General features: G+C 39.2%; 1 protein-coding gene across 1 annotated transcript in view; it reads left to right on the forward strand.

Annotated features, from left to right (window-relative positions):
• Nucleotides 1-18,804, forward strand: part of LRRC1 (leucine rich repeat containing 1) — a 129,240-nt gene that overhangs the window by 41,781 nt on the left and 68,655 nt on the right. The window contains exon 2 of the mRNA XM_045867025.3: nucleotides 8,267-8,384. Coding sequence (XP_045722981.1) covers nucleotides 8,267-8,384 — 118 coding nt within the window. The remainder of the gene's footprint in view (nucleotides 1-8,266; nucleotides 8,385-18,804) is intronic.

The raw sequence follows: 18,804 nt of genomic DNA on the forward strand, positions 1-18,804 counted from the left end.
TTCATTATCATTAACTATGATGAGTTAAAGAATTGGATGTCGTTGGTGCTAATTGTCTAGTATTTTCCTTCCTGATTAGTAAGACTATTCTTACTGTGAAATTAAACAAATATATAGCAAAGTGCATAAGGTGTAAATGTAGCTTATAACATATTATAGAATGAGTACTTGTAACTACCACTCAGGTTAAGACATTTAACATTGCTTGGACTCCAAAAGTCCATTATGTGCCCTTCCTGGTCACAGTTTTCTCCCTTACACCTATAGGCAGGCACTAATCCGATTTCATAGAAATCACTTCTTTGCTTTTCTTTATAGTTTTTACCACCTCTGTGTGCATCTCTGACCAACACTCTTTAGTGTTCAGCTTTATGTAAGTGGAATAATATAGTATGCATTTTTTTTTGCAAAGGCTTCATTTGCTGAATATTATTTCTAAGATTCCTTCCTATAATGACTAAGCTTTCATTTTGATTGCTATGTAGAATTTCATTATAAGAATATACCTCTCAGATCTAGTATTGATGGGTATTTGAGTTATTTATAGTTTTGGACAATTACAAATAATTCTGTCAAGCACATTCTTTTATGTATTCTGAAATAATATATGTGAGAATTTTTTAAAAAATAAGGTATATACCTAGGAATAGAATTTCTGGGTAATAAAATTACAGTCACTTTTTATAAATCTCACAGAAAATAACATTGCCAGATGACACAAATGATATACAGTTGACCCTTGAACAATGTGGTAATGGATTAGGGCTGCCGCCCCTCACTCCCAAGGACAGTCAGAAATCTGCATGTAACTTTTGGCTCCACCAAAACTTAACTACTAATAGCCTACTGTTGACAGGAAGCCTTACCTATAACATAAACAATAGATTAACACATATTTTGTATATTCTATGTATTACATACTGTATTCTTAGAATAAAGTAAACTAGAGAAAATGTTAAGAAAATTATAAGGAAGAGAAAATACAGTTATAGTGCTGTACTGTATTTATTGAAAAAAAATACAGTTCAAATCTGTGTTGTTCAAGGGTTACCTCTATCCTGTAACAAGTGTTAATTCTACCTCAAGATTAGAACCATTGGTTTACCATATCTTTATCAAAGAGGTTGTCCAAAAAGGCAGTTCAGGTCAAAGGGTACAGGAGTAGGAATGTGATGAGAATTACATAGAATGAAAAGGGGTGACCATTTAGTTGAAGGGTTCTAATGCATCCGGAAGGGAAATCTTTGAGTCAGTTTGGTGTCAAACTGGAATCAGCTGGAATCAAACAATTTTTCAGGAGTTTAATAACATTCTTTATGCCATTTTCCTACAGGTGAATCTGTAACAATGATTTATGTTTTCTTTACTCTGAGGAGGAGAAGTTTGGGCAATTGGGGGGACAATTGACTGATCCTTGGCCATATAGTAATTAAAGGATATAGCTCTTTTAGGACTGAGATCTCTTATGTCCCTTTCTTTTTCTTTTTTAAAGTTTTTATTTAAATTCAATTTAGTTAACATACAATGTATTACTAGTTTCAGGGGTAGAATTTAGTGATTCATCAGTTGCCTATAACACCCAGTATTCAGTACATCAAGTACCCTCCTTGATGCCCATCACCCAATTATTCCATTCCCCCACCCACCTCCCTTCCAGTTTGTTTCCTAGTTAAGAGTCTCTTATGGTTTGCTTCCCTCTCTTTTTATCTTATTTTATTTTTCCTTCCCTTCCCATGTGTTCATCTGTCTTGTTTTTTAAATTCCACATATGAGTGAAATCTTACGGTATTCGTCTTTCTCTGATTGACTTATTTCGCTTAGCGTAATACCTTCTAGTTCCATCCATATCATTGCAAATGGCAAGATTTCATTCTTTCTGATGGCTGAGTAATATTCATATATATATATGTATGTATTTATGGGCTATTGTGGACGTTGCTGCTATCAACACTGGGTGCATGTGCTCCTTCAAATCACTATGTTTCTATCCTCTGGATGAATACCTGGTAGTGAAATTGCTGGGTCATAAGGTAGCTCTATTTTTAACTTTTTGAGGAACCTCCATACTGTTTTCCAGAGTAGCTGCACCAGTTTGCATTTCTACCAAAAACGTAAGAGGGTTCCCCTTTCTCCACATCCTCACCAGCATCTGTCATTTCCTGAGTTGTTAATTTTAGCCATTCTGACTGGTGTGAGGTGGTATCTCATTGTAGTTTTGATTTGTATTTCCCTGATGCCGAGGGATGTTGAGTGCTTTTTCATGTGTCTGTTGACCATTTGGATGTCTCTGGAGAAATGTCTGTTCATGTCTTCTGCCCATTTCTTGGACTGGATTTTTTATTTTTGTGGTATTGGGTTTGATAAGTTCTTTATAGATTTTGGATACTAACCCTTTATCTGATATGTCATTTGTGAATATCTTCTCCCATTCCGTAGGTTGCCTTTTAGTTTTGTTGATTGTTTCCTTTGCTGTGCAGTAGCTTTTTATCTTGATGAAATCCCAATAGTTCATTTTTGCTTTTGTTTCCCTTGCCTCTGGAGACGTGTCTAAGAAGAAGTTGCTGCGGCTGAGGTCAAAGAGGTTGTTGCCTCTGTTCTCCTCTAGGATTCTGATGGTTTCCTGTCCCACATTTAGGTCTTTCATCCATTTTGGTCTATTTTTGTGTGTGGTGTAAGGAAATGGTCTAGTTTCATTCTTTGTATGTGGCTGTCCAGTTTTCCCAACACCATTTTTTGAAGAGACTTTTTTTCCATTGGATATTCTTTCCTTCTTTGTCAAAGATTAGTTGACCATAGAGTTGAGGGTCCATTTCTGGGCTCTCTATTCTGTTCCATTGATCTATGTGTCTGTTTTTGTGCCAGTACCATACTGTCTTGATGATGACAGCTTTGTAATACAACTTGAAGTCTGGAATTGTGATGCCACCAGCCTTGCTTTTCGTTTTCAACATTCCTTTGGCTATTCGGGGTCTTTTCTGGTTCCATACAAATTTTGGGATTATTACAGCTCTGAAAAAAGTTGATGGTATTTTGATAGGGATTGCATTGAATGTATAGATTGCTTTAGGTAGCATAAACATTTTCACAATATTTGTTCTTCCAATCCATGAGCATGGAATGTTTTTCGACTTCTTTATGTCTTCCTCAATTTCTTTCATGAGTGATCTATAGTTTTCAGAGAACAGATCCTTTACCTCTTTGGTTAGATTTATTCCTAGGTATCTTGTGGTTTTTGGTACAATTGTAAATGGGATCAATTCCTTGATTTCTCTTTTTTCAGCTTCATTGTTAGTGTATAGAAATGCAACTAACTTCCGTGCATTGATTTTATATCCTGCCACTTTCTTGAATTCCTGTATCAGTTCTTGCAATTTTTTGGTGGAGTCTTTTGGGTTTTCTACATATAGTATCATGTCGTCTGCGAAGAGTAAAAGTTTGACTTCTTCTTTGCCAGTTTGGATGTCTTTTATTTCTTTTTGTTGTCTGATTGCTGAGGCTAGGACTTCTAGTACTATGTTAAATAACAGTGGTAAGAGTGGACATCCTTGTGTTCCTGACCTTAGGGGAAAAGCTCTCAGTTTTTCCCCATTGAGGATGATATTCGCTGTAGGTCTTTCATATCTGGCCTTTATGATATTGAGGTACGCTCCCTCTAGCCCTACTTTGTTGAGGGTTTTTATCAAGAATGGATGCTGTACTTTGTCAGATGCTTTTTCTGCATCTATTGAGAGGATCATATGGTTTTTACCCTTTCTTTTATTAATGTGGTGTATCACATTGATTGATTTGTGAATTGAACTACCCCTGCAGCCCAGGAATGTCCCTTTCTGAGAAGAAGGGGGTCACTAACACTGTTCCAAAAGAAGGGGAAAAAGAACCTTGTCAAAAGTGGGTAATGGGAAAAGGAAATGAGCTGTACAGCCAAATTATAGACTCTGCATCTACTAAAAACGAGGATGGCTGTAAGAAGCCTGTGGTGTGGCATAATGAGCCAAGGCAATTTGGGTTTCTTTGCATGTAATTGTACACAGTGTCCTCTAAAGCGGGCCAGTGTGCTGTAATCAAACATGGTATAGTTGAAGAATGGTGTCTGTGTGTTGCGTCACATGATCACTCCACGCTGCGGTGCCCTGCCAAGACAGCTACATGAATTGTTCTTCCTGTGCCCTGGCTAATGTCAAAGAGGAGGCAGAAGGGCTTATAGCTTGTTGGGATTTTTTTCCCCCTGACTATCTGAGGAAGTTGAAAACTTGAGGATTTCTTAAAGTCTTAGTGGCATTGTGTCCGTCTTATAAGAAAGTAGTTATTTTAAAGCATTTGGATGATAAATTAAGATCCCATCAGGGCAATGAGGAAAGGATTTAGAAATTAATGTTTTCATTTTGGGGAACCTGTCAGATAGGGTTGTTTGATGTCTGGTATGTGCTTCCCAAGTTGAAGAAGGTAGTGTTCATGACAGTCTCTTTGAGGATGCTTTTAACATGCAGAACAAAACTTAAATCTGCCTGCTGTTACGATTTCTACTGGATGTGGGGATTTGTATGCTGTTGTTGCCACAGTCGTAAAACTAACTTATTATTCACTGCAGATCTAAGTACCTTAGGGACTTGATTTCTCGTATTATTTCTGAATGGTCCCTGAATGTATGGAATTGGTGATGGTTTTGTGCTGTTGCTATTATATCTTTCCTGGAAAATAAAGTGAGCTTTTCATGCTTGAGTAGACACATTGATGCATTATGAAACTGTCAGCCTCTTTGAACAATTGGCATAAGCTCAATTATTCAAATATGTGACTCTTTTGAATGGCATTTGTGTCCCCTAATGCTTTCGTACAACCAGCATCAAGAAATTTCAATACCTTTCCTTAAGAAATTAAACCTCAGCTGTATGATTAAAGAAATCCAAAGGATTAGTCCTTTCATTGAGCACTTTCATTATCTTATATAGCTAATTGGTAGCATTCATTTGCTGAGATTCATCATTTTATTGAAAAATATCTTTCTTTTTTGTTAAAAAATAAAGTATATGCATTTTCCTTATCACCTGAAATCACTTTTTTTCTTGTGTTTCCTTCCTGTCAACATGTACACATGCTTTTTACGTAGTGTACCCGTATTTTTGTCTTTTTAAAATTATATTTGCATTGTAAGTCTTTTTGAAGTTATATGGCCTTTATAGTAATCATTTCTGTCACTTACTCAATATTGAATTATTTAATAACATGCTAATCATTTCCCTTATTTGATATGTATGTTTTCCAGTTTTTCATTTTGTTGATAATAATGCAAAGACATCTTGTGCACTGTAGCTTGTTTTTCTTATTTTCAATTATATTACAAGGACAGATGCTCAAAAATATCATTACAATGTCAGTGAACTTGAAAACTTATGTTCCATGTATTGCCGTACCGCCTCCCAAATGATAGTGCCTTCTTTTTGATTATAGACGTATACAGTCTCTTTTACCAAAAATAAATAAATAAAATAAAATAAAAACAAAAAACTGACATTTATTAAATGTTAGCATCTTTCAAAACTATCATTTGGAGTAGCCTGTAATCTTAGTAGAGACTTTTTCCTTTGTAAATTCAATTTCTATTTTTAGCAAAGTAATATATGCTAATAGTTTTTTTTTTTTTTAAATCCAATAAGCCTCATAGTGTGACAGTGAAGAAGAGTAGCCTCTTGCCTTCCCTGTCCGAAGTTTCTGGCTCTTGAGAACTCCCAGCTCTTAGCTGTTTCTACTGCTGTATGCCCCCACATTTCTAAGCTTGCTTTTAGTTTGATTTTTTTTTTTTCCACTTTGTAGTTACCTTTTGATTTCTTTCTATGGAAGATGAGACTTTAACACTTATGGTTTCTTCTCCATACTCTCAATATTGATGTAACACAAATCTTGTTTTTATCAATATGTAGCTATTAAAACATTACGACTAAGTATTTTTCATAACCAAGTCTTAAATTTATATTATGAATATGTCTTCTCATACTTTGTATTTTTCCTGAAATTAATAACTGCTTCCTTTTTTGCTTATTTTGTTTCTAATTTATCAATAAACAAATCTTCTTGATACTTTCCAACACATCAGATAAACCCACAGATGTGTGTTTTGCCCCCAAAAATCTTTCCTCTGGGAGCCTCCCTGTTGTCTGCAGTGTGGACTGCTCCCTTTCAGGGCCTGCTGGTCAGCCGACATCTTGGAAGTCCCTTCACTGTTCTATCCTGGAAATTTCTTTTGTCTCTGTTTTGTTGATTCTCTGATCGTTGGATCTCAGATCCTCCTCCTTTGAGATTTATGCTCACATTTAATGGATTCCTGAGGTGCAAGGAAGATACATTTTTTTTGAGACCATGCATGTCTAAAAATGTATTTGGTCATCGTACTTGATTGATGGTTTGGTTGGGTATGTAATTTTAGGTTGGGAATAATGTTTTCTTGGAATTTTGAAGGCATTGCTCCAAGGACTTCTTACTTTCAAGGCTGCTGTGGAGTCCAGCATCTTTATGATTCCCAGTTCTTTATTATGACCCCCCACCCCACCCCCTGGTCTCTGGAAGCTTTTGGAATCTTCTTATTGGAAGCTTTTGGAATCTTCTTATTTCTGGAGTTCTAAAATTTTATATTTCTTGGTATTCTTACATGCCTGTCATTCATTTTATTGGCCATGTGGTGGACTTTTCCAAACCAGAAAATGCATGTTCTGAAGTCCCCTGTGTTCTCTTTTTGGAATACCTATTAGTCGGATGTCATACCCTGTGGGACTGATCCTCGAATTTTCCTTTTTCTCTCCCATATCTCTGTTTTGTAGTCTTTTTATCCTACTTTCTAAGGGATTTTAACTTTATTTTTCACCTCTTTTATTGGATTCTTTATTAATCCTACAATTTTTTTTTTTATTTCTAAAAGCTTAATTCTTCTTTGAAGCTTGCTTTTTATGGTATCACATTGCTTCATTTTCTCTTATTTCTCTGAGGGTGTTACTTACATTTTTTGGTTGATGAAGTTTTTTTCTCACATCCTATTTGTTTCATATTTGAAGTGTGGGCACACAGGTATTCCCTTGCATGTTAGAGGCTTTCTTCTAGTATCCAGAGAACCCTGGCTCTGCTTAAATGAAAGATCCATACACTTGAAGGGGCGGGGGGTGGGGGGTGATGGTTGGAAGCTCTGTGTGCATGGGTGGGGCTTGTAACCTGGGGCTTCTCTCTACTATAATTCGTGTCTATAGGGTCTGTTCTCATGCCTGGGAAGTTGGCTCTGGGAAGAGGGTGGGATCTCACTGATCGGGCTTTGACTCAGTCCCCCTGTTTTTAGTAGGGTGCCTCATCCCTGTCCTCAGCTGTGCTTTAGAGTCAGCTCTTCTAGAGAGGAAATTTCCAGTCTCCTGCCTGGATATGCAGGGTAGAGAAGAAGATATGGGGACCTAACTGTTCTTTATATAGATTTTCAACTGGTTCTCCTTCCTTCTCTGAGGTCACCTGGACCTAATTTCCTATTGACTCCTCACTCCACAGGCTTGAATTTCAGCTTTGTTTGGATTCTTTTGTTAGTTCCCATTTGTTCATCTGTTTTCTGGCTTCGAGGATTTTGTGGCATGTCTGGTGTACTTCTTGTCCCCTCTCATTATTAATTGTCTTCATGCATTTATTTCATATTTTTATATTTATATCCATTTCTGTATACATTCTTTTAGTGTCATTTTAGTACAGTTTCAAAAGGTGTGGGAGGAAAAGGCATGTGTTCAGTGTGCCATGGTTAATGGAAGTATCCAGTGCAGGCTCTGCTTTAGATTGGCCAAAACCAATTTTTTTTCCCTTTACACATTTGTGGGATATTTATATATTTTCTGATGCACAGTAATTCCTATTAAACTGTCTTTTAAAAATATTTTCTAATTTTTACGTATGTTCATTTAACACTGAAGATTTAATATCTGTTTCTATAAGTAGAAAATCTGACCACCCACTGGATAGTTTAAAGGAGTAATTACCATTCTCATTGAGCTACTTACTTATTTTTAAAAACTTTTGAGATAATTGTCGATTCATAGGAAGTTGTAAAAATAGTACAGAGATGTCCTTTGTGCCCAGTTTATCCCAGTGGTAGTGTCTTTACATGGCTGTTACAATATCAAAATCAGGAAATTGATATTGGTACAATTCTCAGTAGTTTTTAAAAGACATTCTTTTACATTTCATATTGGGCAGAAAGTTTACATTGCAAATATATGTGAGACCCATGTGAAACTATTTTGTCTTTCAGCAATTTTTCCAGCTAGTCAAATTACGAAAGCTTGGACTTAGTGATAATGAAATTCAGCGGCTCCCTCCAGAAATAGCAAACTTCATGCAGCTGGTGGAACTTGATGTGTCTCGAAATGGTAAGAAAAAGATTCCACTTGAATTGTCCATTTGTCTCTTCTGGTGCTGCGGGCGATTGTGAGTAAATATAGCTGGATAAATGCTGTTGGAGGTGCTTTTTCTGATGGATATGGGGAAGCTATGTATAAATTTGGGGATGAAATTAATTTAAGCCATTATTGAATGGTTTAATCAGCTTGCAGGTATTTACCAGAAATATTTCATAACACAGTTTTTAGGTGATGATTTTCTCAAAGTAGGTTCAGTCTGATTCAGAGAGTTGGAGAGGGGACTGGGAAGTCATATAACCCAGCCCCCTCATTTTACTGCATGTGACTTTGAGAGCTAATGGTGTGGTCATTTGTCCAGTGCTGGGAGGCTGCTGAAGTGAGGGGCAGCCTTCCTGGGGATAGTTTGATTCCTCCGTCTGTGGTTCAGTTGCTTGGTACGCTCCTCTAAGAATCTGTCTCCCGATAGTGAACAGAGCAGCTTGTTGTCCGGGCATCTCTGTCAGTTTAATTATTTCTTTTCTTTTTTTTTTTTTTTTAAAGATTTTATTTATTTATTTGAGAGAGAGAGAATGAGAGACAGAGAGCATGAGAGGGAGGAGGGTCAGAAGGAGAAGCAGACTCCCTGCCGAGCAGGGAGCCCGATGCGGGACTCAATCCCGGGACTCCAGGATCATGACCTGAGCCGAAGGCAGTCGCTTAACCAACTGAGCCACCCAGGCGCCCAAGTTTAATTATTTCTAATTAGGCCACTGGTGGTTCTGCCCACTTGAGTTTGTGTGGTGTGTTTGTGAGTTTATTTTGATTTCCAGATTTCACTAGAATGATGAAGTGCTTCCTATTTATAAAAATGATGATCCTTTTCCTTCTCTCCATTATTACATACCTGTTTTGTGTTTTGTTTTTGCTTTCCTGCAAAAATCTACAAGTTTCTTCTCAGTGAACCTCAGGTCTGGATCTTGCATTCTCATGTCTTCCACAGAAACTGCAAGGCTCAGATACAGAATTTTTTGGTGGGTCACTGTTATAAGACAGCGGTGATAATCAGTATTTGATTGAAAATGTGGTGGAGGAAAAATGATTTTACCCCCTACTTTTAACAGCTGTGAAGTTTCTGTCATCTACCAGATCCTATGAACTGGAAATGGTCTTTAGACCAGGCTCTATGTTCTTGACATAGGGTCTACTTTTATTTTTCTTGAGAATTATTTCTTAGTTTGAAGGTAATGCAAAAAGTGAAAAAAATTATTATTTTTTAAGATAAAAAATAAATTCATTTATTTAGTGCATTTTGGAGTGGCTTATTTGGTTGCAGAGGACCCAGATCTGTTTAGGTAGAGGGTATTCGATTGTAAGGACGCGGCTGGAGCTAACATTTCAAAAGCATTGGCTGGGAGCTGGCATCTGACACCACCTTCGGAGTTTCGTGGCCTCTCTCTGTCTTACAGCGTGTCTGCTTCTGCTGGTCTGTGCTCTGTTCTTCCCTCCCTGCTGATCTGCTGTCCTGGAACTGACCTCTCCAGGCCCAAGTGGTTGTGGTCTCTTTCCATGCACTTTTTGGCTTCTGCCCCTGCTGTGGCATCTATTTGCTAGTGACAGATTTCTAAGTGAGGAATGGTTGACCCAGCTCATCTTTTTAAGACAAATATAAACCATAAACTCCAGGTCCCTGGACACTCTAGGAATCGGCTGCCACAGGACAGGGGTGGCGAGCAATGCAAAGCTTAGCCCTGCCCCTCAGCACAGATGCGGCGGCTTCCCTTACACCGGAGTGTGGCATGGGACAGGCGTCTGAGGCCAGAATCGCCACTAAGGCTATCCTATGTCGCATTTATATAAAGTATATATCACTGAAACTGCTCTCCCTTGTCGCAGCAGTTATCTCCGTTATAAAGAGTAGCTGGCTATTAATTCTGTAAGGAAGCAGTGACTTAGGAAAACGGTCACTGAGATCACACGATCTGAAGAAATAGAAGAGCAATTTTGAAATTGGCATTAGAAGGGAAAATAAGCAGGAGCCCGAAATCCTTGAGAAGGAGGAGAAGTACTGGCTTTAATTATTTGGGAGAGGGGACACATAGAGCGTGAAGATGCCCAGTGTGATGTGACCGGGCGCTCTGTGGACAGTTGCCGTTGGCAGCTCCCCGGTTTACCACTTCTCACATCAGCAATTTCTTGCCAAACATTCTGCTACATGCTTCCTCCCATGTGTCCCTTTATACCTTCCAGCGTGTTGATGAAAGAAATTAAGCTTTCATCGAAGTCAGTTGTCAGGACACAAAATGTTTCCTTTCCTTCTGCAGGTGTTGGGAGTTTTGTGAAGGATCCTGCAGATCCTGTCACCTTCTTATCAGGCTCATTTAGAAATGCCGAGGGGAGTCAACTGCCCCCTTCCTCTAGTGGTTAGTGCCTTACTCTGGCTCAGTAGCACGGATGTGTGTGTGTATGTGTGTGTGGTGTGCGTGTGCGCGTATGGTATGTATGTGGTGTATTGTGAGTGTGTGTTGTCTGTGGGTGTGGTGTATGTGGACAGAGCAGAACAAGGTCATCATTTAGTTTAACCAACAGGAACATGGGTCTTGAGCTATTTCCAGGTCAGGCAAATCTCACTGTTCCATCTCATTATTATTATTATTATTATTTTTGCAGATAAAATCACATTAATGTGAATTTCCTAGGCAACTGAGTAGGTAAATAAAAGTTGCAACGTCTCTAGCCTGAGAAGCATTGTGAAAACCACTAGTTTGTATGGATACAGGCATTTGTGAGGGTTTGGGCTTATGTCTGGAGGCCTGTTGGAGCCTCTGGTTTTCTGTTGCTCCTGCTGAGAGGCTGCTCCTCCATGATCAGAGAGGCTGTTCTTTTGAGTCCCTGCCCAGTCCCTGAGTAGTAGCAGATCCACAGCCAGGGCTGTCTCTGTCATGGTAGGACCTTTATTGGCTTCCTCAATTCCTGATTTTCCAGAGAGCATTGCTTGACCATGGAGGAGGAAGGCAAGGTGTTAATACCAGGCCACTCAAGTCATAGGATTAATGCTTGTCAAACCTGAACATGCAATGAATTACCATAGGATTTTGTTAAAATATGGATTCTGATGCAGTAAGTCTGGAGAAGGGCTTCAGATTTTGCATTGCTAAGAAGCCCACAGAGGCTGCCATCCCTGTTGATCCCACCGAACATGCCAGGTAGCAAGATCTGAGCCATCGCTACCCACAAACTCACTACTAATGTTCCTTCAGCAGCTTCATGTGGTTATGAGTATGGACTTTGCTCAGCTCCCAGCAGTCCTGCACCTTCTCACATGGAAGGTAGGAAACCTTCAGGATATTGCTGGTTAAAGGGTAAGATGCTATTACTGACCTCAGCTCAAGTTGGCTTTCATTCCAGGAGCAAAATTAGACCTGTCCTGGTGTTCCCTAGCTCAAGTGAGGGAGAAAAGACAAGTTTTGTGTTTGTTTCCAGAAAAATCTATCAATGAGGAGGGGAGAAGTTTTTACAGGCTCATGTCCTACACCAAGTGGAACCGCCAAGACCTCCAAACCCTGACTTTTGTGGCTTTGTTTTCTGCTATTTCAGGCACAAAGTCAAGGGGATCATGTGTCGTATTAGAAAGAACAGTGAGCTTAGGAAGAAAGAGAGTGGTGCTTGGAGGTTATGTATAGGTAAAAGGAGAGAGGCTTGGGATGAGCACTGTTTTGCCGCCAAAGTGACTGGACGTGCTTGGCAGGCAGGACTCTGGGTGGAAGCCCTGGCTTTGCTTCTCAGCACCAGGCCAGCTATGGACAGGCCTCTCCTGACAGCGTTGGGCCGTATCCTAGGGAGGAGGGGGGCAAGGCATCGCTTCCTACAGACCCAGAGAGAGGCAGGGAAAGTGGCAGATTTCTCATGTTCTGACAGTGGATTAGTTTTTTAATCAGGCAAATAGCTAAAATAAACTTGGAATTAAAAAAACGAGGTGTTTCCCGTGAACACAGATTAAAAGCTGCCTGGAGTGTATAAAATTGGTATCTGAATATAGTGTTAAAATGCCTGAAGAAACCATACGGCCCTGAATTAAGCTCTGAAGCAGTTTTCTGTGGTAAAATGCAAATACTTTAATGCCTGGACTCTGTGTCCGTTTTCTCTGCTCACTGATTTTTAGCTCTTTGAGGGAAACGACCTCCGGATACGTAAGAAAAGGTATTAATTACCCCACAGCACTATCTTGCTGTCCAAGAATCTCAGGCAGACTCTGTTAATGCATCATGCTTCCTGCCTGAAGGGTTAGTAATTTGAATTTTATAGCCTATGCTGTAATTTGACTTACATCACAGTACTGTCTCATTATCCATTTAGTTCAGTTTTCCCCAAAGTGCAAGGCATACACCACTGGTACTGCTAGAGATGATTTTAAGTGGAGCCACGAAACAGCCGTTTTTAATGAGTCATGTTGAGAAAGTTACCATTTAAAAAAAAAATATTCCTTTTGGTTTGCCTTCTGTGGAATTTAATAACACTATATTATATTTAGCGTTATATTTGTCTACTCTATTTGGGGGCAGTAGTTTTTATTCATGTTAGTGACTTAAAGCAATTTGCTTCTTTAAACATAAATCTCACTCAGCTTTGAAGAGGGGGATTTAGAAGCATGAGGTAACTACTAGAGAACACAGGTGTTATACGAGTAGGGACCAGCATTGTGAAGGACAGGGATGGCTGGTGTGGACAGATCCCACGGCTTAGTATGAGCATCTCATTCCAGAGAGCCTATGAATTTATCTCACTTATGGGGCAGATAATACCGCATACAGAAAAACATGGCCAGAGACCGCACACCCTGGCTAAGTGCTTTGCAGACTCGAAGAAACTAAAGGATTGTTTTAGTACAAATCGTCACGAGCACCAGGACAACACTTCAGAGTGGATGGACCGCCTGTCTACCAGCAGGGTCATCGTCCCACAAAGTCTAGAGGTTAGACATTGATTAAATGCATGGGTTAGCTGTCCTCTGTCCAGCCGCAAGATGCTGATCACTGTCTGTGGTCTGTGGCTATGGGTTTGTTTAATGAAATCCAAAGCCAGTTTTGAAGCCTACTGAAATGACCTTGTATAACATCAAGTCTTGGTGCTTCTGAGTGCCCTGAAAAAAGCTCTTTCTGCCAAGCAATAAATCCAGTGTGCCTAAAAGTCTTCCTACTTAATTAGGAACAGTTAGCCTTTTTTTTTTTTTTTTTTTTTGGTAATAACTACATACACCCACACCACAAGTGTGGCAGAAGCCAGCTTTTACCCATGCAGACTTCAGACTTGCCACAGTCAAGCCATTGATTTCTCGTTTCTCAGGGCCTAATTCTGGCCTAAGTTTAGCACGCTGTTTAACGTCCTGCTCCAGCGGCTGGACTTAATATTACAGTAGGTGAGTTTTCTTGTCACCAGCACTGTTGAAGTATTGCAGGAGACATCCCACAAAGGGAAGCCCCATGGGCCGCTCTGCCTCGTGTCTGGAGAGCAGGACACTTTGCAACCCAGAGCCTGCTGTCTCACCTTTGCAAGAACTGCCACTTTCCCATCATGAGCCCTTTCTCTGTCTTAGCTTGTACCTTCACTTTTGTTAAGAAGGGTTAATATGGGGGCGCCTGGGTGGCTCAGATGGTTAAGCGTCTGCCTTCGGCTCAGGTCATGATCTCAGGGTCCTGGGATCGAGTCCCGCATCGGGTTCCCTGCTCAGTGCAGAGCCTGCTTCTCCCTCTCCCTCTGCCACTCCCTCTGCTTGTGCTCTTCTGTCTATCTCTCTGTCAAATAAATAAATAAAATCTTTAAAAAAAAAAAAAAAAAGAAGGGTTAATATGGAAAAAATAGAATTGCCTTTTCCTCATGTTTTAATTTCAGATAATAATTATTATTTTTAAAGCAGAGGTGGAAAGAAATTAGACTTATGTTGTATTTCTAATCACCTTAACATGCTACAAAGAGGGTTTTTTTTTTTTTTTTTTTTTTTTAGGGAGTTGAAATGTGAAAATGGTATAGAAACCATTTCAAACACTGAAAAAGTTGAAATAAACTGTACAAACAGGTCCCTCCCCCCTCTTTTGGATGGTAAAGAAACATCAATGATATTTTAGCTAATAAAACTGAACATCACAATTTAATGTTACAAATTGTTAAATCAGAAGGGAAATTCTTAGAACATAGCCTTTGCTCAAAATGTTTTTGGAGCTCTTTCAGATTTGTAGTGTATGATTTTGCATATCCTCAGACTAGTAGTTTTACTTTTTAGAGTGGATTGGTTTTTAAAAACAGCCAAACATTTTTTAATGCCAGCTTAGGCATTTAATGCCAACTTAGGCAACAAAGCAGGACACTGACAATCTTACGTTACTCCGGATCTGCTTCAGATAGCAGTTTCGAAAGGGTTCCATAAAACTTCTGATAAATGGAAACAGCTCTGAAAACCATGTATTAACTACCAAAGGGCAGGCATACCTTTAAATGTGTTCTCCAGTATATCTGTTTTTAGAATACAAAGACAGGGCTTAGAAGTTCATGACCACATATCTTCTAAGAATCCAGTATGGCTACAGACAAATTTTTTTAACATTTCTCTTTCAGTATTAGCTGCCTTAAAAAAAAAAAAATCTAAGCTTGCTAAATAAACTCTTATGGAGATATGCTGCACAGTGATTCCACTAGTGAAATAAAGTCTGAATATTATGCATTTTTATTTTCAGATAATCTACAGAAATTAAACCTTTGATTCTATAGATCCCTTTTGATGGCCATATTTGACACTTTTTACATTTTTTTCTTAGCCTTTCTCCCAAATATCTGAATCCTTTTTCCTGTCATCTAGAAGGGTCTCCCTAGGTTGCTTGTCTTGTACTTGCTTTGTCAGAATGTATAGAAGAGTAAACTATGGCTATTTATTATGGTAATATGGCTTAATTCCCTGTTACCAGAAAAGTTGTGACTTTTGTGAAAAGTTGTAGGTTTACATAACTTTCTCTCTCTCTTTTTTTTTTTTTTAATTAGCAGGTTTATAATAGAGATGGTAACCTTCAAACTTGGGAATAACACCTCTGAATATATTTTTTAGGTCAACAAGCTCTTTGGTTAGTTTGAGGTTCTCTAAATTCTTTGCCTCCCTCCCTCGTTCCTGCCCACTTCATTCATTCACTTGGTCTCTAAATGCTGTGCTCTGTGTTAGATGCCAAATTTTCCAAAAACAATGGTGGATTTACATAGAGCTAAGTTTGGCAAAGTTAGAGAAACAAAAATAATTGTGTTTTTTTTTTTTTAAACTGGTTTCTCCTGAAATAAAACAAAACTGTAACGTGGGGTGACAGTTTCTATTCATTTTTTAATTAGGCAATTTAGGTAGGCATCACTTTGACAGTTTCCAGCTCTGAAAGTGATTGTAAGTGAGCAACCATATTGCTTCATTTTGATTTTGAGGTCACCTACTTTGTCATGTGAATCTACCTTGAGCCAAGTGATGCTGAGCCCCTAGGCGGCTAAAGGCTGGATGGCATCTCTTCGTCAGGATGGTGACAGAGACATGCTTCCATGAATGCAAATGATTCTCTGAGCTTATTAAGCTGGAAAAGACCCAACTTAGAAAGGGATGAAGGATCCAAGAAGGAGAAAGTGATTGAGGAGCAATACTGAGAACTGCAGCTTGAGGATTATATAGAAATGATTTGGTTTTTAAATTATCTTTATAAGTGTTGAATAAATCTTTAACCTAACATATCTGCTCAAAGTTAATGATGAATTATGATTCTGAATTATTTTTCGGTTTGAAAAAGCCTTGGACCCTGGCCTCTTATTTTTTATGCTTACAGTTACCAACTATAGCCCATAATAATAATTGTTATTTTTTTACTTTAAGTAAAATTTATTGAGCACCTACTATATTTGTGTGAGGCTCTTTGTCTTATTCTTCCATCCCTTAAGGAGGTAAATCTACAGGCACAACGGACTTATGTGAGTAACTGCACATAACAGCTGTTACACTGTTACATAAATAAAGTGCTGGGACAGGCAGAGCCATGTCAGTAACTATAACTGATTTGAAAGAAGCTTGAAGGAAGAATAGGGCTCTTTTGGTTTGAGGTTAAAATCAGGCAGTCTTTAAAAATTCTCATTAAATTTTAGTTGTAAATTTGGAGGGAGTTAATAATGAATGGATCCTCAGCCTAGTGTCATTGTTATTGTTGGAGATTTTTTTCAAATGCTTCTTATAGATTTACAAAGTCAACAATATCATTAAAAATGCAAATATCTCAGTGCTTGTCTTTTAGATATTCACTGAAAATTATAAGATTTATCAAAAATCAAAGAAGCATCCAGTGCGTAAGAATAAGAACTGAAACTATATGAGTTGTCATGGGATTCTTTCTCTTTTTATTGCATAACTGACTATTACTGTGTTGTAAAGGATTTGTTCTGTCAGGTGAAATGCTAAGCTCTGTGCAGTTGTCAAGATAGACTATCAATTTAAAGAAAAAAAAAAAAGCCAAAAACTCAAGTGCTCAACTTTGTTACTGCTCAACTTACAGTCCAGTGTGTATGTGTATTTCGGGAGCAGAGTGGGTGGGCAGAGACTAGGGAGGTAGGTAGTAAGAGGCCCTATACAGTCAAGAATCCAGGCTGCTGCTTGTAATGTTACATCTTCACTCAACTAGTAGCCTCCACGGTCCTTGTGGGAGAGGGAGAAATTGGAGGATTGTGCATGGGCAATTTTATTTTAAAGGTTTATGTATGTATTTGAGAGAGAGAGCCCGAATGCAGGGTGAGAGGGGCAGGGAGAGAGAATCCCCAGCAGACTCCCTGCTGAGTGTGGAGCCTGACTCCAGGTTCGATCTCACGACCCTGAGATCATGACCTGAGCCGAAATCAAGAGTCAGACACTTAACCAGCTGAGCCACCCAGGCGCCCCTGCATGGGTAGTTTTTATGGGTCATGTCGAGAAGTGCTGTACATCATTTCCACCCACGTTCTACTGGCCAATTTTATGTGCCCAGCTTAACTGAAAGACGCTGGGAAATGCAGTTAGATACTTGTATAGGAAGAGAAACCTCGCTATTGGTAAGCACTAGCAGCATCTGCCACAACTGGCAAATATTTGAATGCTGGAATTGTATGATTTTTATGTCACTGATCACATGCTGCCCTAGTAAACGCACACACACACATACACACACATGCGGAAGATTCTGTGGCACTGTCCCAACCTCCCAGTGAGTGATTCATTTATAGGAAATTTAGATACATGTCCATAGGAGGATGAGGTAGCCTGCCTTCCCACATCTGCACAAAAATTTTTAAACCCAGGCATAGATGAACATGATTGATAGCCACTGATCCTAATAATTAGCATAAAACCTATGCAAGTATGTTTTTTAATTTGAATTTTTAGAAACTAAAATATATTTTGAAAATTAGAATTTTATATTTGGGGAATGTTTAAAGCATTTGCTCTAGGCAAAATGAAAGGTTTTCAAGCCAGGAATCACCATCTCCAACAAGTTACTTAACCTCTCTATGCCTCAGTTTCTTCATCTGTCAAGTGGAGGTTATAATAGCACCGACTTCATAGAAGTGCTGTCACCCTTAAAAGAGGCTGATGTAAAGTGCATGGAACAGTGCCTTGTGCATAACGAGCACACAGTGTTAGCTGCTGTAATTAATCCCCTCATCGTCTTCATGTTGGGCCACGGAGATCTGAACCAGCACTGTGAGATTAAGAAGGCAGGGCAGGGGTGAGGACACCACAAGTTTGAAGGCTGGAGTGGTACAGGTGAGGCAGGTGAGGGAGGTTCCCGCCTGCGGTGCCGTCTAGACGCTGGCTACCAAGGGCAGGCACTTGTGTTTTGTCTCACGCGCACGCTGCCCTGTGAGATGGGTGGAAGCACCTCAGGGTGAACGAGGAGCAAACTGAGGCTTGAAGAAGTTGGGATGTGCCCCAAATCAGACTCCTGTGTATGGTGGGGCTGAGGTAAGAAACCCAGAGGAGCGACCCTGCTAATTATTGAAGGTGGTCAAGGTAGGGCTGTTAGTTTCAGGGGATGTTAGGGAAAGGATGTAGACAATATTATGAGTAGGTACTCCCCAGATTCAGAGATAAAAACAGGGAAAAATCGTTTGAAGACATTTAAACTCCTAGAAATCTACATAGTAAATGAATTCAGTTGCCTGTAGAACTGGCCCACCGTAAGGGGTGCTTTGTAAATCTTCTTTGGCCAGAAATGGAACAGCATCTAATGAAAGATGTGGGGCTTTTTCTCAATAAGCTGTGATGTCACATCTCTAAGGTAATTATACTGTTTTGGCAAAAGCTCGCAATCACATAAGATTGGTGCCTTGCTAGGAGTGTAGAACAAGGAAAGCCCAAAACTAACACTGGGTAGGATTTTTACCTTTGAAAGAAAAGAGCTTAGACGAAAGGAATGTC

This window comes from Mirounga angustirostris, unplaced genomic scaffold, assembly GCF_029215605.1.
Source record: "Mirounga angustirostris isolate CCGP_5_RB_7025 unplaced genomic scaffold, mMirAng1.0.hap1 SCAF_8, whole genome shotgun sequence".
In the NCBI taxonomy this organism is placed as follows: Eukaryota; Metazoa; Chordata; class Mammalia; order Carnivora; family Phocidae; genus Mirounga; species Mirounga angustirostris.